At 47.2% G+C, this 25875-nt stretch overlaps 1 protein-coding gene across 3 annotated transcripts in view; it reads left to right on the forward strand.

The window, feature by feature from the left end:
• ITPKB (inositol-trisphosphate 3-kinase B) overlaps window positions 1-25875 on the forward strand; it is a 108300-nt gene that overhangs the window by 33281 nt on the left and 49144 nt on the right. The window contains exon 3 of one of the 3 annotated variants that reach the window (XM_055107402.2): window positions 999-16947. The exons of the other annotated variants lie outside the window; for them this stretch is intronic. Coding sequence (XP_054963377.1) covers window positions 999-1109 — 111 coding nt within the window. The 3' untranslated portion in view covers window positions 1110-16947. Of the gene's footprint in view, window positions 1-998; window positions 16948-25875 lie in introns of those variants that run through there. 3 annotated transcript variants of the gene reach the window in all.

A 25875-nucleotide genomic window follows, 5' to 3' on the forward strand; every position in this document is an offset into this window, starting at 1 on the left:
CTCTTTCCAGAGAGAGGCACATTTCACAGGCCATGTTGCCCTTTCAGGACATTGATAACAAGAAGCCTGTCTAGATCATAGCCCACAGTCTTCAGGTTTGGAACCCAAAGACTTGTTGATCTCTGAAGTCCCTTTCAGCTCAGAAAACCCACATTCTAGAAAGTTTTCTGTCAAGGACCCTAAGTATGGAAATGGGTAAAAGGGAGTCTCTTGTACTTAACTTGGAGGAAACCACTGTCCAGCCCAATGGGTTTCACTGTCAAGTATTTTTTTTATTTTATCATTTATTATTTTCCAGGATTGAGTTCGATTTGTGGTACCACGTTCTTTCCCATCATCTTAATCTTTCTAAATTTCGTACTGCCTTTGATTTAAACAATTGAACTCTTACAGGTTTGTGGAGTGGAAATGGGATTTACGTGGTTTTGACCTTCACCTCACAGGAAGGGGGATCATCTTTCTGGCAATTCCCAGCAGATACTAGCCTCTGCCTGCTGACCCTCAGCCTCCTCTTCCAGCCCTTTAGCAGCTTGGAATAAGAGGCAACAAACTGGTTGGGTTGATGTTTATGTGAACATATGGGTGCTTGGGAGTTGGAAGATGTGGGGGGAATCCCTTCTGATGGCTCTACAAGTGCTTTCCCAGCACTCTGGGCTTGCATGGTTCCCAGGGACTTCAGAGTTTCTAATTCCTCAAATGACCTGCCTGACAGGGAGTCCTAAGAAATGATTCAGGCCTCAAAGATCTGTCCTCAGGGGTCAGGAGAAAACGTGCAGTATAAGTTGATATAGCTGGAGAGGGGATGCCTGCAACCTCCAGCTGTGGAATGGGGTGGAGGCAGTCACAGATACAAGTCTCCTTGGTGGGAAATTGAAGGTATTCAGGCCCGTATGTGCCCATAGGCACATCTGCATATTTGGATTTGACCCAGGAAGCTTGGGGAAGGAGGGAGAAAATCAGAAGCTTTAACATCTTTTTTTTTTTTTTTTTTTTTTGAGATGGCGTTTTGCTCTTGTTGCCCAGGCTGGAATGCAATGGCGCGATGTTGGCTCACCGCAACCTCTGCCTCCCAGGTTCAAGTGATTCTCCTGCTTCAGCCTCCCGAGTAGCTGGGTTTACAGGCACGCGTCACCACGCCCGGCTCATTTTGTATTTTTAGCAGAGATGAGGTTTCTCCATGTTGGTCAGGCTGGTCTCGAACTCCCGACCTCAGGTGACCTGCCTGCCTTGGCCTCCCAAAGTGCTGGGATTACAGGTGTGAGCCACTGTGCCTGACCGACATCAAGTTTTATGTTTCTGGACTCTCCTCTCTTCCTCTGGCCATCAGAATGTTTATGGAAAAATGTGAGATGAGGAATAAAGGAATTAGCACCTAAATGTTTTACATAATGTTAGGATGATTTTGGTCTGTGGGAGAGTGGCCTGAATGTGGGGAGCCTTTGAGTAACTGACCTATAACTTTTCTTAGGCCCTTCTGGTTTTATCCCAGTTACTGATGCTGTTCTTATCTCCTACCTATTCTGGAATTCATCTCTGAACATTTAATACATTTGGCCAAGCAAGAGCAATGCTGTGATTCTTTTAAAAAGTACAAGCTTTTGCCAGTACTTCTTTCAAGTTCTAAATTTTATGAGGAGTTTGTTCCACTGTGCAAAGGAGCCTCTGACTTTAAGAAAAGTCATTCCAGCTCAAGATTTCAAATGAAGTCGAGGCTGTGTGTAGTCACAGGTTTTCTCATGTCATCGGTAGAGACAAAAGCCTCTTAGTTTTAGACTGGGCACAGCATTGTTGAACGTCCATTACTTACTGTTTAAGTAACCAATGATCTCTGAAAAAAGCTTGGCTGTAAAGTTGGCAGAATGATGCACTGCTTTGTTTCAAGCCACTGTAAACCGTCTTTCCCAGTGTCACTTTTATCTCCAGTGCTTTTGTCACGTTTTTGCTCATTTCCCCAAAGCGGAAAAATATTGCATTCTCCAGAATGACAATTTTCATTGCTGCCCGCTCAATTCAGTTTTTCATAAATGCCCAGGAAATAAACTAGCTGAGTTCTCCATTCTCACACATCTTCATTAGCACACACGAGAAGCTTTTTTACAGGGAATTCTCGTGTTGACCAGGTATACCTGTTGCATTGTGGGTAGTCTTGGTTATATTAATGTTTTTAAAGATAAGTAGTGTTATTACTTTATTGGTCATGTATAATTACATCGGAGATCTAATTATTGAGAGTTAACAATGCTTTGTAATTGGTATTTTACGACATGCTAAACATTTTTCTGAAGTGCTTGTACTATTAATGTTTATATTCTTTATTAGTTTCGTAGTCACTCTTTTTTCATACTGTAAAGGTAAACGGAATTCGGCTTAAGATTGAATTATCAAAAATTTTCAGGGGTCTAAACAAATAGTATTTAGAGTCCGACCCTCCCACTGTTTGAGATCTAGGAAAATAAAAGCCTTGGGCGGATGGGTTTCGGGCAGAATCGCTACGCTCTGCAAGCTGACCGTGGAGTTGGGCACAGTGTCATCCAAAGAAATGAAGATTTTTTTTTGTAATTAGCTCTTGAACAAAATTAATTAAAAGTTGTTACTCTTGGGGGTGAGGGGGACAAGGAAAGACAGGATTTGGGAGCCTGCTGACCTACAGTTCAACCCTACAAAAAGTATACCCATTTTACAAATGAGGAAACCCAGACTGAAACACATCCTTTCTCACAAGCCGGGAGCTGGCGGCCAGCAGCGCTGAGATTCTGTTCGTAAGCAGCAACAGCAGCCCCCTTGTCTTTCCCGCCTGGGGGAGCGCAAGCCAGGCGTGCAGGTCAGCATTTCAAGCCCCGCTACTGCCTCTGCTGCGGGCCCGCTGGCGCTGGCGAAGGCGACAGGGGCGGCCGCCTCCCCGTCACGTGACCGGCACCGCCGCCGAGCATGCCGGGAGACGGCGCCCCCTCCCCGGCCGCGGGCTTCCGCGCGTGGGCGGCGGGCAGAGCGCGCGCGGGAGGAGAGAGGAGGTGGGGACCGGGCAGCGACAGGGGAAGAAACCGCGGCGAGGAAAAGCCTCCTGTAGAGCAGGCTCTGCTCCACCGCCCTGCCCGAAATCCCCGCTCCGCGCCCCCGCCTCGGCCAGCGAGCGTCGGGCGGTGGGAACCGGGCCTGAGCTGAGGGCGCAGGGACTCCGGCGCCGTCCGTTCGTTGTAAACAAATCGAGTGAGAAATGGAGGCAGGCCTGGTTCCTGGGTCCCTTGGTGCAGGCTTTCACACCCCGGGTGCTAGCACTCGGTCTTTCTCCTGCGTAGGGGATAGGATTGTGTGTGCAGTCAGGTTTTTCTAGTAATATCTTGCACTTTTTTTTTCCTTCACCCACTCAGACATTCCCCATTTTTCCTCATAATCACTTTCTTTCGCTTCAGCATACACACTTAGCCCTTGGCAGGCAAAGTGGAATCTCGGGTTCTTGTCAGACCTCAGTGTTTAAGCTGCTGAAACACAGAGCATATTTGGTTTAGATATTTTACTGTTATGAAAATAAACCACCTCCTGCAGTTACACCAGCTCAGATTTTCCCTCGATAGGGTCAGTGTGGATTATCTATTGGAGGAAAAATATTTAATTAGAAAGGAATGAAATTCTCTATGTTCCTTGAGGTTGGAAGGAGCTTAGGCAAGGAACAGTTAGTTAAAGGTAAGCACAAAAAATGCCAGGGGACCAAGAAGCCACTATTGGAATGCAGTATCTGTTGGCTACTGGTTTAGCACACTGCCCCAGGCTTCCCGGTTGGGACTCCACTCAGGTCCTAGACTGACAAAATGGGAAGGCACCCTCCCAATGGGATTACCATCTGCCGAATAAAGAGAATACCAGTAGTTGTATTTCGTGCATTTCTTGGAGCCGAATGATTGGATTAAATCTAGTCCCTTACTGTGCAAGCGTAGTCAACTTTGGTCATCTCTCTCTAGGCCTAGTGCCAGTTGTTGCCTGCCTTTGTAACCAGATAGCCACAGTGAGGTCATCAGAAGAGGATAGGCAGCGCTGCAGAAGGGAATCCTTTTTCTGTACCTCACCATGATGAAATAGGGGTAGCCATCAAGTTGAACTTTCCCTTTTTTTTTTTTTCGAGAGGGAGTCTCACTGTGTCGCCCAGGCTGGAGTGTAGTGGCGTGATGTCCGCTCACTGCAACTTCCGCCTCCCTGGTTCAAGCAATTCTCCCTGCCTCAGTCTCCCGAGTAGCTGGGATTATAGGCGCCCACCACCACACCCGGCTAATTTTTGTATTTTTTAGTAGAGACGGGGTTTTGCCATGTTGGCCAGGCTGGTCTTGAACTCTAGACCTCAAGTGATCCACCTACCTCGGCCTCCCAAAGTGCTGGGATTCCAGGCGTGAGCCACCGTGCCGGGCCAAGTTGAACTTTTCTCTTGGGGGAATCATTTCCCTGCTCAACATAGACCTGGTGGAATTTTCTTGTCTCTCTCTTCCCTGGCATTTTCTCTGGTCTTAGGCAAGCATTTCCTGCCTTTTCTGATTCCCTCTCTGTGTGTGCATGGGACTTAGGGGAGGAAGGAGGAGGGAGTTTTCTGTTAAGGGAGCCATGAATGAGCAGGAAATGGCTATTTGGTACCAGTTATTCTGCAGGATTAGGGAGTGCTGATGCTGACAAGGAGTCAGAAGGATTCAGTCATCATGACATCTGCAGTCACAACTGGGTGGGTTAGTGAGCGCCCCTGAAGTGTGTGTACTCATTTCAGGCGCAGCCAGCAGCAGAATTTGGGAAGACTGTCCCACCCCTCCTACTCCCTGTGTGCTGACAGTTTGCTGTGTGCGTCTCCATGGCTCTGTGGAGCTTAAGAGATTAAGTCCTTGGAGAAAATGGGTAAAGTGAAGTTGTTTTTTTTTTTTTTGAGACGGAGTCTCACTCTTTCGCCCAAACTGGACTGCAGTGGCGCTATCCCGGCTCACTGCAAGCTCCACCTCCTGGGTTCATGCCATTCTCCTGCCTCAGCCTCCCGAGTAGCTGGGATTACAGGCGCCCACCACCACGCCTGGCTAATTTTTTGTATTTTTAGTAGAGACGGGGTTTCACCGTGTCAGCCATGATGGTCTCGATCTCCTGACCTCGTGATCCGCCCGCCTCAGCCTCCCAAAGTGCTGGGATTACAGGCGTGAGCCACCGCGCCCGGCCAAAGTGAAGTTTTTAAGTAGGACTGTTGTTAGGAAGATGTTAGCACAGTTAGAATTTGTAGGAATTCTACTGTTGGGGTGTCACTTTCTGTTCTGTTGAAATGATACTTCTTCCAAAAGCAGGAGTTCTGAGCTTATATAGCAGACAGCCTTGCTGCAGCTCACACAGACCCTGCGTGGCTAGCTTCTGGTCAGAGTGCCAAAAGCATTTGAAGTGCCTGGAGGTGTGTTAGCATTAGAATCAGTGTCATTGGGTAGCTGGGACATTGTGAGAAGTCTTGTCCACGTCTATAGAAACAGTTTCAGACTGACTGCTTGCTGGTTTCTCATTGAAGGCACCGTGTGCTCCATGTAGTGCTCTACGTAATCTAACATCCAGAGTCAAGGCAAAAGCTGCAAATGATGACAAACCCAGATCCAGAAAAAGACACAGGCCTTGACAAGGTGGTGAATTTCTTCTGAGCTTCCCAGCATCTCTTTTTGTGTTCTCTTCCTCTCTTGCTTGAATTTTGTTTGGGCCCCCACTCCCTTCTCATTCTGATAAAGGTAGAGGGGCTCAGAAGGTGGTGTTCTGCAGGCAGTGTAACCTTTGGGAAGAAGAAGCAGGCTCTGGAGTCAGAGCCTGAGTTTCAATCCTAGCCTGGCCAATCACTAATATCATTCTAGGCAAGGTATTTTCTGTGAAAACACTTTTGGCATTGGGTTTATGTGGGAACTCAGCAATGTGTGTAAAGCGCCTCGCATATATATTAAATCATATTAATAGCTGTGATGATGGTTAATACTGAGTGTCAACTTGATTGGATTTAAGGTTGCAAAGTTCTGGGGTTTTTTTTTTTTTTTTTTTTTTGACGGAGTCTTGCTCCGTTGCCAGGCTGGAGTGCCGTGGCATGATCTGGGCTCACTGCAATCTCCGCCTCCCAGATTCAAGTGATTCCCCTGTCTCAGCCTCCCGAGTAGGTGGGACTACAAGCGTATGCCACCATGCCTGGCTAATTTTTTGTGTTTTAGTAGAGACGGGGTTTCACCATGTTGGCCAGGATGGTCTCGATCTCCTGACCTTGTGATCCGCCTGCCTGGGCCTACCAAAGTCCTGGGATTACAGGCATAAGCCACCGTGTCTGGCCAGTTGCAAAGTATTGATGCTGGGTGTGTCTATGAGGGTGTTACCAAAGGAGATTAGCATTTGAGTCAGTGCACTGGGAAAGGCAGACCCACCCTTAATCTGGGTGGGCACCATCTAATTAGCTGCAAGTGCAGATAGAAAATAAAGCAGGCAGAAAAACGTGAAAAGACTAGACTGGCCAAGCCTCCCAGCCTACATCTTTCTCCCTTGCTGGATCCTTCCTGCCCTTGAACATCAGACTCTAAAGTTCTTCAGTTTTGGGACTTGGACCAGCTCTCCTTGCTCCTCAGCTTGCAGACAGCCTATTGTGGGACCTGTGATCATGTGAGTTAATACTTAATAAACTCCCCTTTATATATTTATCTATCCTATTGGTTCTGTCCTTCTAGAGAACCCTGACTAATAGAATAGCTTAGTGTTTGTCTTTCTTTCTTTCTTTCTTTTTTAATTAATGAAGCTCTGCTGTACTGGGTGCTATGAAGAATATCCCAGAAAGGGCTATTCTCAAAAAGCTGACAGTAAAGATGATACTGACTAACGTTCATTGAATGCTTAATATGCTCCAGGCATTGTTCTAAGTGGTTTGAATATTTTGGCTTATTTAGTCCTCCTAATGACCCTGTGAGGTAAGTGCTATTAATATATCTATTTTGCAGATGAGGAAACTGAGACCCCAGAGGTGTTAAATGACTTCTCAGTTGTCCAAGAAAATTCTAGTATGTGAACACAGTTCTTCAGAGCCCAGACCTGCCTGGCTGCACTGTCGGGCTCTTAACTGCTGTAGTCTACACTGCTGTAGTATAGGCTCACGCACTGGGGAATCTGACCGTGTCGTCAGCAGCCCGGAGGGTGCTTGGCGGTGCAGAGCTCCTCAGAGATCATCCTCCAGGTACACAGCCAGAGCAGTCTCTGTCCTGCACTTGCACCTTTCCTTTCTCTATAGCATTGCTGCTGTGACCAGGAGGCATTGCCTTCAGCCTTCCTACAGAACAGATAGCGCACTGAGTACTTTCCTTCTAGATGAGACTTTTCTCAGTTGGCCAGAATAGGACCTTATTATCAGCATACTAGAAAGCCAGGGCTGCTTCCTTATGAGAGGTAGTGGGGGTGAGGGGAGGCCAGAGGGCCATGGAGAGTTCAAGGAACCTGGGGAAAACTTAAGGCATTGTTCCTGCCTGCCACCTCTTCCCTGTGTCCTTCATAGCAGTTGGTAGAGTTTCCAGGTGAGACTGGCTTTCTAGTTCTTTCTTGCACTGCCCAGCTCAGCCCTCTTAATTTTAAGCAAATAGGTGCAACAGGTTGGAGAGGGTACCAGCTTGAGATATGACCAGGGTAGCAGAGCTAGTCTTGTCTGGAGACTATCAGCAGATCTGTGACTATGCAGTCAGCAGGACAGGATGAGAAGCCAGTCCAGAGCTGAGCTCTAGCCCAGTGGCCTGGAGGCCACTGGGGAGGGCTGCCCCATCTGGGATGCTGCTTTCCATAACCTCCTGCAGATCATGCCTGTCCTCTTCCTAGTCTGACCTCTGCCAATAGTTACCTAACTTTGAGGTTGGCAACCTGGGAAAAAGAGTCTTCCATTTTTCTCCAGCCTCTGATGACTTAGCAACGCCTCATTCATATATAAATGAACAATTCCTGTCACCTTGGCCTCTGTCTTTTCCAGAGATGGTTTAGTTGGTTTAGTCTGGGGAGAGGCAAAATGAAACGTGAAGGCACACACTTTCCAGTCTTACGATTCTGAAAGATTGGTCCTCCTCTAATTGGCCCAGTGCCTCCATACTCTGATTTAAGAGAGGTTTCTCATCCCCCTAGCAGTCAGCATCCCTAGCCCTGCCCTTCTGGCCTCTAAGGTCAGCTCTGCTCAGTCCAGAAATGAGCTGTCGTAGCTGCTTTAGGGATCTTAAGGAGTCTGTGACCTTTCTCATCTTTCACATGAACAGAAATTTCCTGAATATCCACTCTATGCCAGGCAGTAGGCTAGGTGCTGTGGAAACAAAAGATAAATCAAACAGAGCTTCTGCCCTGAAGGTGCTGTCCAATTTGGGTGATTCCCCTTGGCCCCTTGACAGTTACACTGGTGACATTTAGGGGACAGAAAACAAGATTTGAACCGGTTGGGCAGACAGATTCAAAGCTGTCCTTCAGTCTACAGTGCTGTTCTGCCCCGGGGGGAGTGTCCTTCCATCTGTCTGGAGAGTGCAGTGCATAGGACTCTGCCTCTGAGTTGAGTGGCTCCCAGCCTGTGGGCAGCCAGTTGTGGCTGTGACCGGGCTGCCCCCAGGGGGTTTGGCTCCTCTTGGGGACCCCTTATCACCCAGATGTGAGGGCACATCTGCCAGGGCAGGCCACAGAACTGTGGTGTTCCTAGGGCAGCTCTTATGTGGAGAGTTCTGGGTTGGTGCAGAGGACCCTAGAGAATTGTCTATTTCACTAATGCCACCTGGGGCAGGTCCCCAGTGTCTTCACCACTAATCGCCTCCCTTCTCTAGCTCCCATAGTTGTGGTGAGGAAAAGTGGCTTCAGTGCTCAGCAGAGTGCTTGGGACTGCATCAAGCCCAGTTCGCCTATCAGGTATGTTTGATTTCAGCTTATTCCTCAGAAGAAATGGCCAGCTATTGTTTGCAGAGTTGGAGAATCACGCACAAAGAGATTCCCTCACCTGACCTCTGACACCCATCTCTCCAGGGATGATGAGAAGGGGAACCAGGGCCTTCCTTGCTGATGCCGGGGCTGTGTCTGCATCACAGTGCTCTCTTGTCTAAAGGGGGAAATTCTGTTTCTCATTTTGCAGCACTGTGTATTCGTGATCTTTTCAGATTTGCTTATTGGTGCAGAAAGGGGAAAGAGTCTAAAGTTTCTTGAATCTTTGCCAGACACTGTACTATGCCTCTGAATGCATCATGCCTTAATCACGCCTCACAGCAACTATTGCTACTTTCATCTTTCAGACAAGGAAACAGGTTCAGAAAGGTTAACCAAGTTGTGACAGGCACCTAGCCTGAATCAGTGGATTTCTTCCTGGACCCACCGACATTTAGTTGACGCTTGCCCAGGTTTCTGCTTTGGTGAACTATATTCTATTGCTCTCAGATAAGAATACCTCCAAATTAACATGAATCCGTTTGTTTGGTGGTTGTTGATATGATTTGTTCCCAAGAGGCCTGGATGAATGAACTTCGTGGTTGTGACCTCTTTTTAATTAGTGATGCTGTACCTGTCCTTCCTGTAGGAAGCTGACATCATTGAGTGTGATCTGTGTGCTGGGTTTTTTCCTGGGAATGGGGACAGGTTGTGCTAACCCCCCTGCCCCTAGTCGGGTGCTGCAGAGGACACTCAGGCCTCAGGGGACGGCTTGGGCTACATCACCTCTGCAGTGTCTCAGCTCTGAGATTCTCAGGCCTTAGTAAGTGTGATGAGACACTTAGGAAATACTCGGAGCCCTAACCAGATGTAAAGACTGTGTGTGTGTGTGTGTGTGTGCGTGTGTGCGTATTTCCTCATTGCTAGTGCTAGCTGTGAGTTCTATGGAGAAAGCCAGCCATCTTAGCGGTTGCTTGGTCTCCAAGGGGACCCTGAGAAATAGCAGCAGCTAGTAATGCTCCAAACTAGTAATTAATACTCCAACTAGAAATTATGTTCTCAGGAAACAGTAGAAAATACAGGGGCCGGGCATGTGCCATTTCGTCTCTAAGTTTTGGCCTTGTCAGAAGTGGAAGCCGGTGTCCAAGATAGTAAAATAAGTCGCTATCTACGTGCCAGGGATGTACATTGTAACTAAAACTAGCTACCAGGGAGCACCTTTTATGGGCCAAGCATCTGTGTTGAGAGAGAGATACATACACACACACACACACACGTAGATCTATATATGTGTATATATATGTGTGTATATATTTCAAATTAAGTCTCACTTAATCCCATACCAAAACTATGAGATGGATATTATTATCCCCATTTCACAGATGTGGAAACTAAGGCTTAGTGAGATTAAGTAATTGGTCTAAATTCACCCAGCTAGTGACTAGTAGAGCCAGGGTTTTAATCCAGCATAGTGAATTCCAGAGATTCCCAGGTAGGGGCATTAATGGGTGGGTAATGGGCCAAGCTGGGTGCCCCGGGCAAGTAGCAGGAAGGAACTGAATGGAAGAAGAAGCAGCATGTAAGTGAATATTGGAGGGCTGGGAGTAATTAGTCTTTTCCCTCTGCTCTGCCTTTTTCTTATCCTCTTCCCTTTGCTGGCCTTGCATCCGTTTCCTCCCCCTCCTCCCCCCTTCCCTCTCTTCCCTCATCTTACTGTCTTGCCCCCTGGGTTTGGGGGGCTCACAGTGACATTGTGGGCCCTGCCATAATTTCTCCACTTCCCTTCTTGTCTTCTCCCCCGTGTCCTCTCCCTCCTGTCCTTCCTCTCTTCCCTCTTGCCATCTGTCTTCCAATTCTGCTGCACACCGACTCTTGCTGCGGCTGCCAGAGGACAGAGTGAGGATGGAGCAGAGCCACGTTCTGTAGGGGAGGGGGAGGCCCCACAGGTAGTGTCAGGTCTGCGGCAGGTGTGTGAAGAGAGAGAGGATGGCGGGGTCAATGCTCGGGCAGCTGGCCTGGGTGGGAGTGTGAGAGATGCCTGGACTGCTTGCCCTGTCAGTGCAGCCAAGATTATGTTGGCATCTATGGAGTCATGCAGGACTGCCACTCTCTGGGCTGAAGGTTAACCGACCCCCTTCGCCAACCTTCCATACATTAACTGCCATAAAATGCCATGAGTGCCAGTCTCACTTTGCACAATTGATTTATTTAAAACCAAAATATGGACCTTCAGTCTTTTATTATTGGTTTTGGTCTAGAATGTCAATCAAGATAATTTTGACTCTTGATTTTTGTAATTTATCCTGTTCATTATCCCTCCCAGCTTTTATTTATTTATTTATTTACTTATTTATTGAGACAGAGTCTCCCTCTGTCTCCCAGGCTGGAGTGCAGTGGCACAATCTCAGCTCACTACAACCTCCGCCTCCCCGGTTCAAGCAATTCTCTTGCCTCAGCCTTCTGAGTAGCTGAGACTACAGGCGTGCATCACCACACCCGGCTAATTTTTGTATTTTTGGTGGAGATGGGGTTTCACCGTGTTGCCCAGGCTGGTCTCAAACTCCTGACCCCAGGTGATCCACCCACCTTGGCTTCCCAGAGTGCTGGGATTACAGGCGTGAGCCACGGTGCCCAATACCGTCCAGCTTTTTGAAAGAGTTGGAAGAATGAGGAGACCTAAATTCAAATACTGCCCTGGTTAACTTTTTAACTGTGGACCTTGATCAAGCCAGATCAAAGTTTGATTTACCCAGTGGTTTTCAACAGGAGTGATTTTGGCCATTAGGGGATGTTTGGCAATGTCTGGAGACATTTTTGGTTGTCACAACTGTAAGGGTGGTGCTGCTCCTGGCACATAGTGGGTAGAGGCCAGGATGCTGCTGACATCCTCCAGTGCACAGGACAGCAGAGAATTACCCAGTTCAAAATGTTCATATTGCTGAGGTTGAGAAACACTGATGGCTAAGCCTGAGTTTCTTTACTATGAAATGAATATAATAATACCTAGCTCCTTGACTTGGAGGCTCAAATGAGATAAGATGTGTAAAAGTACCTGATAAAGCTGCAAAGTGCTCTGTGGGTGCCCAGTTCATCAGTTGATCAGTTGTTATTGAGGACACGCCATACCAATTGGTAATGTTGCTGTCACTAATTAAAGAAGTCATAGATAGAAAGGTTGACTAGGATCAGACTCAGAAAAGAACCTTCTAGGGTCCTAATAAAAGCAATTTCCAATGTTCTTAAGGGTCTGTTATCAGTAGCCTCTAGGGGTATAGTTGTTCTAACAGCTTCAAAACTGTTCAACCATACTTTGACACAGATTTTTCTTTTTCTGTCTTTTCATGCACCTTGGTGAAATCTGAACACATTCTTTATGGCATTCTTCCTGATTTTGTATCCTGCATCAAAAGAAGTAATGAGATTGGTTTGTTGAAACTTTTTCTTAATGAACACATGTATATTTTTAGTGATTTCTATCTTTCCCTGTAAATGCTCACAAATCACTTGTTCGGTAATCCAGCCCTATGTTTGCCAGTCTGAAGCTTCCAGAATCCAATTTGGCAAAATGTTAGGCAAATAGTTACCCATCTTTAGTCCTCTGACACCTCTTAAAGGTTATTAGCAATGGTTCTGTGAATGCAGAGTTGAGTTCTTTCAGAGCTATCCTTGAAGACAAGGTGTGCTGTGAGAACCCATTGTGGGTAGGGCAGCATGGATCATTTGAATTCTCTTTTAAAAGTGTTGATGTGGAGCTTTTTGAGTAAACTTGAGTTATCCAGGAAAGGGGAATAAGGTACAAATCACCTTCCCTCTGACCCATGGTGTCAGCACAGGCCTTTAATTCAAAAACGTGGGACTGGCTCCTATGACCACAGCAGTTTTAAAACTACAGATTGTGATCTTCAAATGGGGATCAATTTAGATGGTTACAACCAATAGATTTTAATAAAATAGAATATGATAGAGTAGAATAGAAAATAACAGCATTCATTGCACAAAGCAATGGTAAGTACTGTTGTGTGAAACTTTTGTTTTCAGTTGTATGTGTCTGGGTATATGAAGAATATACTGAGCACACCATAAATTAGATTGCTTACAATAAAACATGTCAGTAGGGGGACAGGCAGTGATCTCTACGGACCCAGTAGGAAGTGGTTCTAAAGTCTAGAAATTAAATTCTAAAGCAGTGACTCTTAGGCAGGGGTTTTCCTAATATCTGTGTGCAAAGAGCTGCCCATCATCGCTCGACAGCAGTTTAGACCAGCTAGGGAAAGGAAGGGCATGGTGGAGGGTCTGACTGCTTCCAGAAGCCAGAAGAGATCTCAGCTCAGTGTCTTGTGTGTTCTGCTTCTGAGCTTTTGGCTGTCACTATTCCCAACAGAAACTGCAGTCCTGCTCCTGAGAAAGCAGAGCTGGGTGCTGTCTGCTCACCGAAGTTGACCAGAAGTGGCTCTTGTAATGTGCTACCTTCAAGGGCTTCTGGACCACCCTGGAGGACAGAAGCACCCAAGCCACGGCTCACATGCCTGCCTTGCTCCCTGAGCAGCCGAACCTTATTACCATCACACTTGAAGCAGCTCGTCAGGGATTTGTTTGAGGCAAAAGTTCCCAGGCCCAGGAAAAAGCTGAAAGCTGTGGACTTAGGAGCCAGATGTTGAGATTTTGTTGTCTGCTGATTGTTGGCTCTTGTCAGGAAAGGAGGAGGAGGAGAAATGAGAGTATATTCACAGTTGCATGGGGGAGTTTTTTACCCTTTTCTTTTTTTAAAGAAGTTGGTATGTTCTTCAAACCTGAGTATTTATATTTTGAGCACTAACGATTCTACATTTGAAGAATAAATCCCCTGCGTGACATGCTACCTTCAGCTCTCATTCTTGGGACTAAACTGAGTGGTGATTTGGGGGTGGCTTTCCCTTTTAGTGGCCAGCTCAGAAATAGCCAGCACACTTATTACACAGACTGCCAGGCTCTCTGGAGGAAGACAGAGGCTTTGGAGCCCAAGTTTAGAGTCAGCTGTTCTGTGGCAGTGTAGGGTGAGAATTGGACCTGGTGGTTTATGTTAAGAAGTCCAGGGCTGCAGAATGGGAATGCTTTCTTTAGAAGCTTACCCCCTTAAAAATAATTTCCACTTTCCTATCTATTTAAAGGGGCTTTTGAACTTGTGTTTATGAAATGTCTTCCCGCCATTTCATGTGACTTGGGACATAGCAGCTGGGATGATGTTCCTTTTACCCAAATGGAAAGTTGGGTTGGGCTAGGGCCTATGGAAAAGCTGGAGAAGTTTAGAAGCCAGGCAAGCAAGATTATAAAAAACAAGAACCAGGGGGAAAAAAAAAACCCACATGATTTTGAGAGGCAGCCTAGTGTAATGGAAAGAGTGTAAGCTTTGGAGTCAGATGACTTAGAGTTGAATCCTAGCTCTGCTCCTTGGACATATTGCTGAATTTCTTCCATATTTCCTCATGTATAAAACTTGAAAGTTACAGGGTTTCGAAGGCTCCAGGAAAAATAAATACATGGCACCTTGCATGTAGTAGGCCCTTGATAAATACTGATTCCCTCCCAGGCGTTTTATCTTTGTTTTTTCTGGGGCTCTTAACTTTTCTTCACTGGACCTTTGTAGGCACCCATTTGGGGTTCAGCAGGTACCTGGGAGCCCAGAGGAAAAAGAGTGCTACAGACTCCAGGTGGGCCCTGGGTGACCACTGAATCCACCTTCATGATTAGGGCCCACGCAACACAGAGCTGCTTCCAGAGCTCTGGGGGATTTGCTATTAGCTTGGGGTAGTTTAAAATTGAATCCATCACAATGACATGATGGGGAGACATAAACAGAACATTTGGGAGCAGAGCACAGCTGCTAAGGTGGCATGATAGACTGCTTGGCATTACAGCATTGTTATTTATTAGGGAAAGTTGAAATGGGTCAGAGAATGAAGTTTTCCTAAAGACCTCAGTCTTAGGACTAGCAGTCTCTTTTCATTGTTCCTCCATAAAAATGTTTTGCTCTGCTCTATATTGGGCCAAATGCACTAGCCAAAATACTGTTTTGCAAATTTCAGGGGAGGGGATGCGGCTGCTCATTCTGGGCCCTCCCCTTCCTGCTGTTGACTCAGGCCGGTCTAAGGCGTTCTGTGCTGTATTTGGGGGATTTTCTGGGGCCGATTTTAGAATGCTTGCTTACTGTGCGTGCAGAGCCCCCCCAGCCAGGCCCCACCCCAGCACGGCTCCTGCCTCTGTCATCTGAAGCCTCATGAGCTGAGGCTGGGAAGAGAATAGAAGACACTGGTCATATGCATGTGCCCAGAGTTTGTTTGAGGAAGAGATTATACATCCATATTTCCAAAGAGAAAGAAAAGAGGTTTTTTTTTTTTTAAATGTGGCAAAGCGTACATAACATAAAATTCACCATTTTAACCATTTTAAGTGCACAGTTTAGTGGCATTACATCCATTCACACTGTCACGCAGCCATCACCACCATCCATCTCTAGAACTTTTTCATTTTCTCAAACTGAAACTCTACCCATTAAATAATCCCTCTCCCCTCTCTCCTAGGCCCCTACAACCATTAATCTACTTTTCTGTCTTTGTGAATTTGCCTATTTTCGGTACTTGGGATAAGTGGAGTCATACAACATTTGTCCTTTTGTGTCTGGCTTATTTCACGGAGCATAATGTGTTCAAGGGTCATCCCTGTTGTAGCATGTGTCAGAATTTCCTTCCCTTTTAAGGCTGAATGATAATCCATTGTGTGTCTATATCACATTTTGTTTATCCAGTCATCTGCTGATGGCACTTGGCTTGCTTCCACCTTTTGGCTATCGCAGGAAACTAGTTTTGACGTGTTGAGATGCAGGCCTGATTTCCCTGCCTGCTTGTGAGGTAGGTGGACACGTTGAATTGACGGTCCTGTGTGTGAGTGAAGTGTGTGCGACTGTGTCTGAGTGTCTGTCCTTCTCAGTTGACGTAAATACTAGGGTTATGAAAAGTCCTGTTTTATATCTGAAGAAACTCTCCCTGCCCACTGGCTTGTCAGAGCCTCTTGATGAAAGGGTAAACAGGAGGTGAGTGCTTGACGTAGGAGGAGTGAGTTATCCTGCCTCAGCCTCCTGTCCTGGAGAGTGTGTTTACTGCAGGCTGCTGTGGGGATGAGAGGACCAGTTTGGGAGCCTGACAGCCCCAGATCAGGACCAGTCTCAGAATTTCTTTGTTGTGTGACTTTAGCTAGGTCACTTTAACTTTTCTGAGCCTGGTTGTCTACATCTAAGAGGATTTTGGGATCCATATTAAATGTAACATGTCAAAAGCTGTTGCCCGGTGCCTGGCTGATGGTATGTATTCAAAACACCTTCTCTTCCTTAAAGAAACGCTTATACACTGTTGGTGGGAGTGTAAATTAGTTCAACCACTATGGAAGACTGTGGCGATTCCTCAAAGACCTAAAGACAGAAATACCATTCAATCCAGCAATCTCACTACTGGGTATATACCCAAAAGAATATAAATCATTTTATTATAAAGACACATGCATGTTTATGTTCATTGTAGCACTGTTCCATAATGGCAAAGACATGGAATCAACCCAAATGCCCATCAGTGGTAGACTGGATAAAGAAAATGTGGTACATATACACCATTGAACACTACACAGCCATAGAAAGGAATGAGATCATGTCCTTTGCAGGAACATGGTTGGAGCTGGAGGCCATTCTCCTCAGCAAACCAACACAGGAACCGAAAACCAAATACAGCATGTTATTATAAGTGGGAGCTAAATGATGAGAACACATAGACACATAGAGGGGAACAACAGATACTGGGGCCTTTTGAAGGGTAGAGGGTAGGAGGAGAGAGAAGATCAGGAGAAATAACTAATGGGTACTAGGCTTAATACATGGGTGATGAAATAATCTGTAAAACAAACCCCCATGACAAAAGTTTACCTATGTGACCTGTACATGTACCTCTGAACTTAAAAGTACACAAACACATATGCATGCACACACACACACACACACGCACACACACACAAATAAAACCTTCCGACAAAGGAAAAAAACCCACAAAAACCTTGTCCTCCTTTCTCCACCCGGATAGTGAGCATCTTGCCAGGGAGACACCTTGTTGTATTTACCTATAGGATTCCCCTTCCCTGGGCCTACCACAGTACCTGGCCCGCAGCAGCGGCTGCTGGTTGGATGCTTATTAACTTTATCCTGGACACTCTCTGGGAAACAAAGGCTGCTCCACAATAGGACTTTCCAAAAATGTTGTGAGAAAACACAGCCCCAGTGGAATCAGCACAGAGCTTTCTAAGGGGGTAGGCTTTGAAGAGAATATTATTTATTTGGATGGGTAAATTCTGGCTTGTTTGAAAAACAAAAACATAATACTGGCCTCATTACTTTTTTCGTCATTGCCCCTTTGTCTGTGGGTAGAGTGCTTTTGAGAGATTATTGGTTGGAACTTTAAAAATAGGCCAGTTGTCAGATGTCTTGGCACGAAAACATATCCCAGTGGCTTTCTTTAGGAATTTTCATAAAGCTAAATGTCTCTCCTTGGAGAGGGCTGTGTTGATCACCATCTGCTGAATACTCTAAAGAGGTCAGAGAGCAAACTTGCTCCCAAGCTAGTGGAACTAGCCAGTGGAATCCAGATGTCAGTAAAGTGGGGAAGCACTTGTTTGTTGGGGGGGAAAATGGAGTGGTTGGTAATGGGAGCAAAAAGAGTCCAAATCATTTTTTCTGGACCCTTCTCCTAATTCCCATCCCTATCCCTACCCATCTGTCTTTGACTTTATCAATGAGAGTCCTACCAGCGTCCTTGGGTGGTTTTGTGGGTCAGGCAGAGAGAAGGGTACAAAGATTGTTGGTGGGATTCCAAATGCCAGGTGAAAGGGGAAGGAGAAAGTGCTAGCATAAAAGCTCTGCCTGGGACCCAGCAGGCTGCTCTGGCACAGCTGACTGTGGCAGCAGCTCTGTGGTCTGGGCAGCCCCTGAGTAGCCTGCTAATTGTGACTGGCTTCATTAGCATTTTGGGCAGTGGCCCCGAGCAGCTGGGCTGCTGCTGTCAAGAGTTGCTTTGCAGATGGAGGACCTCCTTTTCTGTCCTCTCCTCTTGGCCCTCATTACTATCTAATGCCAAAGATACAGAGTGGGGGTGACTCTTGGCTTGGGTTCTGTGGGACCCTGAACACACGAGACAATCCTGATGGGGGGCGGTCAGGAGTGGGGGTGGTTACATTCTGAGTTTCCCGGAACAGCTCTGCAAAACAGCTCCCTGAGGGATGTTGTCTAATTCGTCTTTGCATTTCCAGTGCCAGCATGGTACCTGCCATATATAGGCAGCTGCAGTTTAAAAGGCTATGCTCTTTTCTGGAACCCTCCAGGGCTGCAGGGATCTCTTGTATGATAATGTCACTATTTGCCATTTCATAGGGGCTTAATCATTGCTGAACCCTATCAGAAGTGTGAACCCTATCAGAAGTGCTAAGCCCATTTGTTTTTTCTTGCCAGAGGCTTGGGCCTGAGACTTGGTATGGCTTCTACTTTGGGTGTATTTATCCTAAGGAAAACGTAGGGCAATTGGGAGCTTTCTCCTGGTTTCTTTTTAAAAATAGTTGTTACAGACACTCCCTTGGCTGGTCCTGGCAAAGACTCTTGAGGTTGTAGGAGCTGCTCTTTCCTCCTCCCCAGACACCTGGGGAAGTTGGTGAGCTCCTTGAGGAAACTCGGAAGCAGTATCTTTTTAATCTTTTTACCTCCATCCCTATGGTCTTGAGTAGAGAGCCACACACAAAAGGCCCCTTGACAATGAGGAGCAATGGCGATGCTGCCCAGCTAGAGATCCTTCCCACAGTTGGTATCTGTGTGGCCCCTCTGTGCCAAGCAAGGCCACAGGAGGGCAGGAGGGCACTGTGTCTCTAGGTAAGTGCTCCCTACAGTGCTGGAACTGCTGGGGCTGCAGTTTCATGGAACCCCTCAGTTTTGCCAGCCTCAAGTTGACAAGTGCAAAAGCAGATGTGGTTTCTGAGCTCATTCATGTTCCTTTACAGCGGGCAGCACCCTTGGTCTCAGTGGAAAAAGCTGTTCCAGGGACAGAGGGTAGAGGCTGTTCCTATGTTGGCCTCTGAGCTGGAGGCTGGAAACAAGGGATCAGGGTGTGATGTGGCAGGGCAGATGGCACAGAAGACTCCAAACCCTAGTGTTCCCCTTTAAGGCCCACTTTTGGTTGTTTCACTGTGGACAGTGGGTTAGATTTTTGTTTTCATCCGAGGATGGAAGCCATAGACTCATGACTCTGAAGAGCTCTCTTATGAATAACTTACGGTTCTATATCTCATGGTGGAAATATTTGGCAGTATTCTGCACTATTTCTGCCTTCTCTTCTTGACCAGAGTTTATTTTGTTCCACTCTGATCTTATTTTGGCCCAAGTGTAAATGACGCTATAGAAAGATTCCTTTTTTAAATATTCCTTTTTGCTCACTGACTACAAATATACAGTACTAGAGACCCAAGGCAGCAAATGACTTGTGCCACATCAGTGAGGCAGGACGTTAGTCCCTGCCAGCACCTGGTGATGTTACTCCCTGGAGGTTCCAGATTATAGCATCCCAGCCTGAGGCTTGAAGACCCAGGGGACTTCTGTTGTCACAGCACAGTCAAATCCTCTTGGCAATAACTCACTCTCCCTGCACGTTTTTCTCTACCTCCAGTTCTGCTCTGTCCCCTCCCATTGCCAGATAAGTCAGCCATATTTGGCCCCCAGGGCACAGTGGCATGTGCACACTTGGCACCCCAGGACAAGCCTTAGGAAAAACGGACACACACCTAAACCCTTTGGGATGTCCTTTTTCGACATTGTGCACAGCTACACATGATCTTTCATGAAAGAATCCAGATGGGAGACATGTGGCAGGAGATCTCCTTTTAGTGCCAGATAGGTACGGAGTCCTCTGGTCTTTAATGAGTTTTACGTTGTGTTATGTCTGTGCTGGGATGGAGGGCACATTACACCGCACGCTGACGCAGGTTCAGGGCCCCAGAGGATGCACAGAGGCAGGGCAGGAGCTTTGGGTTTTTCCCACTGAGCTAAAGGGAGTTTGGGGGCTTTGATCCTTTTGAATTTCCCCCATTTCCCCAAAGGTCAAACTCTGGACTTGACACTTAACAAGAAATGCTCCTGGGGACCCCAATCTAATAATGGTATCTCAGTGAACCCCAGGGAATTTTTCCACTTCCTTTTGAAACTGACTATGGCTTCCCTTTCAATCTATACTAGACATGTCCAGGAATGAAATTAGGCCCACTGGGTGACTAGGGAGTTGGAGACATTCTTCAGCCAGCCAGAGCCTCACTGTTGATTCAAGAGCAGATGCTTCTGTGATTTGCCCCCTGCCCACCCACCCCCATGGCCTCATTAGAGCAGACAGAACTGGTTCGGAAGCCTGCTGGCCCACATGGCTTTCCCTTGGGTTCTGCTGAAGTGCCCTGGTAAACCTTTTAGGGCGGCGGGGGGGGCGCTTTATCTGCCATTCCCTTTCCTTTAGCAACTTGCCTTGTTAACCTGGGGTTGCTTTCTGCAATAATGTCTCAGGTTGGAATCTTCATCATCCCCCTCCTCTTCTCCCTCACTCTTTCTCCTTTCCTCCCCCATCCTCAGTTTCTTGTCTTGCATCACATTCATTGGCTCAGAACATTCCTCGTGCTGCCCCACAGCTCACCGCGGCACCCAGCAGCCAGCCGCTTCATTTCCCCAGCTCCAGAGCTTCATGGATGAGAAAGTGGAATTTTTTTTCCTTGTACAATGTTGTGGAGCTTTTAATTAGTTAACTCATGTGTCCATTTTATAAACAATGAACTAAACACCTGTTACATGCTGAACATTCCAGCCCAGCAAGCCCTGGTGCCTGCCCTTGAGGACGTGGAGGTGTCACTGGTCACAGAGACATGCAATCAGATCACAGAGTCGTTGGGTAGAGGCTGCAGGGAGGCCTGTGAGGGCAGGGCCATGCCGTGTGGGTGCAGACAGGGAGGAACAGCTACTGCCCTGGGGCCTGCTGGGAGGCCCAGAGCTCATCTATGGAGGCTCTGTGGGAGAGGGGACAGTCAATAACATCTTTACTGTTGAGTTGGACTTCAGTGGCTGGACAGGGAGGGAAAGATGATTCCAAGTTGAAGGTCCACGTGAGCAATGGCCAGGAAACCCGAGAGAATGTGGCGGGACCGGGAAATGGTGAGTGGGTCAATGTCGCCAGGACTTAGGGGCAGGGGTGGGGCAGAGCGGGCATGCGTGGAGCCAGGGTGCTGAACACTGAACTCAGCACGAGCTGAATTTTGAAGTGCCACATTCTAAGGAAATTAAAACATCCTGTGGATGGCAAGAGGACAGGTTGAGTTTTGAAAGGGGCGTCCGCAGATGGAGGTGTAGGGAGGTAGCTCTGAAGACAGGGACTCTTGGATGAATCTCTTACTGTGTTGTTCCCATTGAAGGGCTGTTTCCCTCTTGGGGCAGAGGCCAACTCCTTCATTCCCCACCTTGGCTTCAATGTCTACTCAGGCATTCAAAGGGAAAAGGAAAGCAATGGTTTTTCCTAACCCCATTCCACTCTCCCCATGTAGGACCTGTGAGTCGGCTGATTGTGGGTTCAGCATCTGCCACCCTGGGAATGTTGACCCAGGGGTGTGAACGGTGGAGCGCTGGAGGCAGGCAGGGGCCCTCCATGATGGGCAGAGCAGCTCAGTGGCCTTGGCAGATCTGGACTCTGGTCCCACCTGTGTGCCTCTAGGCGCGTCTTTGGGGCCCTCTGTACTTGGGTTTTGTTACCTGTAAGTTATATATGAGTGACTGCTTAACCTTCTGGAGTCTCCATGCAGAGCAAATGAAAGAACATATGAGGATATCATTTGAAAAGCACAAGGCCTGAGATCTTTGCATGCATTCATCTGCATTTCGGTAGCTGACCTTTCCCAGGGCTGGTTCACCAGTGTTCTCTATTGTGGAAAGGACCCTGTGCCTGAGAAGAAGGGCTTTTAAGAGACCCCAGTTCTAGAACAAGTCTGATTTCAGGTTTGTATGTACTGCCTCTGTGGGTCCCCTTCCCTGGTTAAAGAAAAAAAAAGTGTTGCTCTATCCTGCTCTGCTATGCTCATTGAAAGAATAGCTGCTCTGTGAATCCAAATGCAGGCCTTCCATGCAGGCTTTCGAGGGAGGATGGTGGGGTGCACAGGTTGACTGCTCTGCTCCCTGGCTGGTGCTGGTCTCCTTCTGGAAGCATGCACTAGGCTGGCCAGCTGGAGAGTGAGTATCTGGTAACAGATGAGCAAGTGCTTCTCCTACTTTGAGTTTCTTGGGGGTGATTCTACACTTGCTTTCACATATCCTTCTGGTAACACCTGGACTGGTGCCATTTCCTTCCCCTTCGTTTTGTTCCTAATGGCCCCAACGTCAGTACTGCATGCGAAAGGTGAGAGAGAATTCTTGGTGGGAGAGAATCGGGTGCTGTGAAGAGGCTATTTTTCTACTTATGGAAGTTCATTTACTCTTTGGATTGGAAATTTCCCTGACACTCAGAAAGTCAGATGGTTTGACAGTATGGAACATGCCTCAGGGAATTAGCAGGATATCCATGCCTTCTTTGACTGGAATTTAATATTTCCCACTTTGGCCCAGCAATTGAACAAAATCTCTTTGTAATGAAGGTACCTTGTGGTACCTTCATTTCTTTAAAGTGAAGTTTGGTAAGATGAAAGCTGTGTTCTGAGGCACAGATGTTGTAAGATGTTTGGTGGTTGATTTTGAGTCCTCCTCCAGCCTGTCCTTGGGTAGCTGGCTTTGCCATTTTCTCAGATGAAGAAAGGAGAGAGGCATAGAAAAGAGGGAATGATATGTTGCTCAAACTCAGTTTTAGAATGGAGCATGAAGTCGGGGGGACTCTGAGTTCAGCTAGAGCTTAGATTAGTTGCATGTCTACACTCCCCTTCCCCCGCCACCGTCTCCACTTCACAGATGTCTTATACTACACAGCAAGCAGGAGGGCCTTTGACATGGGTAGGGGGTCATGGGGCATAGCATGGTGGAGAAGAATGGGTTCTTGGTACATATACATGGGTTCAAATCCTGTTTCTGATGAGTCCTGTGACTGGAAGCAAGTCATGGCATCTGCCTGAGCCTCTGTTTTCTTACCGGTGAATCCAGGTCATCTTAGTTCCTGCAGTCAGCTGCCTCACAGGGCTGTTTTCAACATCATAAGAAATAATGGATGAGAAAGAGCTCCATCAATGCTACAGGTGTTAGGGGAGAAAGGAGAGAAAAGGAAAAGGAGAAAGAATCATGTAGGCAGTGGGTTCCTTTATGCTGGGCTGCTCAAAGCACGAAGGGGGAGGTGTTGCAGAGTTGGGATTCCCCAGCCCTCTCTGCCTTGGGACAGTTGTCACACATTCCCAGGGTCTGTGTCTTCCACCCAGGTTTATGCAAGCGTGGACAGCACAGTGACAGGTTGCAGTGCTGGCTGCCCCTCTAGGGCCTGGCTTCCCTCAGAGCATCATGGTGTAAAGTAGGAGGGAAAAGGCAGGTGTGAGTCTATGGGCAGACAGACCTGTCTTGGGCAGAGCTGCTTGGGATGACACAATCCAGGGTGACACAATCCAGTCTGATTGCTACCCACTTTGGTAGGTAGAACGTGGCCAAATACAGCTGGACTCTCCCTGTAAATATACACCTCCTCCTGAGGCTCAACTTGCAGAGAAAAAGGGACTAGAGATGGAGAACAAAGGCTGGAGGTGCCCCAGATGCTGGAGTGGCTGCCCTGCCTGTCTCCTATACCACTTTCAGCTTCTTTTATCTTCCACAGCTCCTCCCCAAGGAAGTCTGAATCTCATTCACTAAAGGGGTCCCCTCTGAAGGGTACTGTCAGCCCACAGCCTCTCTTCATACCAAACACCAGTCAATCCCAGGTGCAATTTGTTTATTAACAATCATAAGTGTCACTTATGGAAGACCTTGTATGTGCCAGGCAATGCCCTAGTGCAGCTAATTCCTAGCACATCCCAGCAAGGGAAGCAGCCTCATTTTACAGGTGAGGAAACTAAGGCTCAGAATGAATGAGTGGCTTTACCCAGGTCACATGGTGGGCAAAATGCTGGAGCTAGGACTCAAATTTCTGCTTGCTTTGCTCCAAACCGTTTGCTCTATGTTGCTACCTTGCCTTTCACTGCCAGTACACAGAAGTCCCTTCGGTCATTCTCTGTTCTCAAGAACCCTGAATGACCTGCTGAATGTTATTTATATTTTCCTAGCTCTTTTGGGCCACTTTGACCAATGGTGTCTAGTGGTTCTTGCCAAGACTGCACTTTGGAAACATGTGTGAGCTTAACAAATAAATCCCTGTGCTAGACTACACTCCACACCAACTAAGCCAGAATCTCGGGGCGGGGGGGACCCAGGCAACAATGGTTGTAAAACTCCCAGGTGATAACTGATGTGCAGCCAAGGTCAAGGACCACTGCATTGCCCTCCCAGCCTTCAGCTAGTGGTGGTCCTTTGACTACTGGAGATGAGATGGTGGCAGCTGCCTGGGGATCCTTTAGGAGGCTGAGAAATTCTTCAGCCAGGCCTTTAGGTGGACTGCTGACATTGCTTCTACACTGCTTCCACATAGCTCTGAGCCTTTTTATGTAATGCCCTCATTCAGCCTATGAGCTTATAAGCAGCGTCTGAACTCCCAGCTTGGACTCCTGAGTGACAGATGCTGGAGTACAGGCATTTGTTTTGGAGGAGGCAGGGGTATCATCTGGAGAGTTGGAAATTTTGTTTTGCAGGGTTGCCAAAAACATGGCCAGCTAGTAGACCTGCATTTGCTCCCTTTTTTAGTGCCCAGGCTGAGGCATTTAAATGTTGTTGCAGGTGGGAGAGGATGAAGCACAGATCCAAATCTGCACAATGCAAAAATATGCAAATTGGGCTTTAAAAGAAAATGTTTATATTTAATTTTTAAATCAAACCTTTTACCTCAATGTAGGTATTTTTCTGTATGCCCCAGGCGATTGCAGGAAAGCAGCCTGGCATAGGGAAGGCCTGGGTTGGATCTGGGCTCTGGATTTATCAAATTTTCTGCACTTACCAACTCTGTGCCCTTGCCAGGGTGGTTGTGAAGACCAACTTAGAGAATGGACACACAAGCTGTCTTGCATAATGGTAGGCTCAGAGAACACACTCAACACATATTAATTGCTTTCCCTGCCTTCTCTGCCCAATTTTACAGATGGAGGTGTCTGCAATGGTAAACTTTCTGGCTAAATCAAAGGGAAATGAAGTATAACCCCTTAAGAGCAAAAGAGCTGGTTCTAGGTGGGAGTGTTATTCACAGGATAGGAAGAAAGGAACAATCTGGCCTGTGGGAACCAGCAACACTGTCTGTGGACTGAGAAGCACCCCACGTTAGGTCTTCTCACCAGACCACTGGGTTTGACATGGTGAGAAGAGGCAGGTGGTTAATTTTCTGACCAAGGCGCTCAGCTGAAAGGCTATCAAGGATGGCATGAATAATTTTTGCCAGGTGAGGGGAGGGGAGTTTCAGAGAGCATGCATCTCAAAGTCTTGTCAGGGCAATGACTGGACCTCAGAGGCTGACCACTTCATAGCTGCGGACTTTTTCTTAGCAACGTGAAAGAACACATCCACTTAGGGTAGTCACAGGGTGTGTGTGTTGGGGGTGGCAGAGGTCTTGCATTCACCCAGGATGGGGCTGAACATTTTCCCGTTTGTCCCAGGGACAGGGTAGCTCTCCTGTGCCCTATGAGCTTCAAGGCAAAAGGGCTTCATGAATCCTGGTGAGAAAACGCGTTTAAAATGTCTCTTGGCCAACAGTACCTTGGTTTAGTTCCCTCGATCTGACTTTCCTGAGTTGCATCCCAACTGGGCTGAGCCTGGTCTCAGAAAAGTCCCTATCATCAATATCCATCTCTTTCCAAATGCCCTTGCTGAAA

This window comes from Pan paniscus, chromosome 1 (genome assembly GCF_029289425.2).
Source record: "Pan paniscus chromosome 1, NHGRI_mPanPan1-v2.0_pri, whole genome shotgun sequence".
NCBI classification, from domain to species: domain Eukaryota; kingdom Metazoa; phylum Chordata; class Mammalia; order Primates; family Hominidae; genus Pan; species Pan paniscus.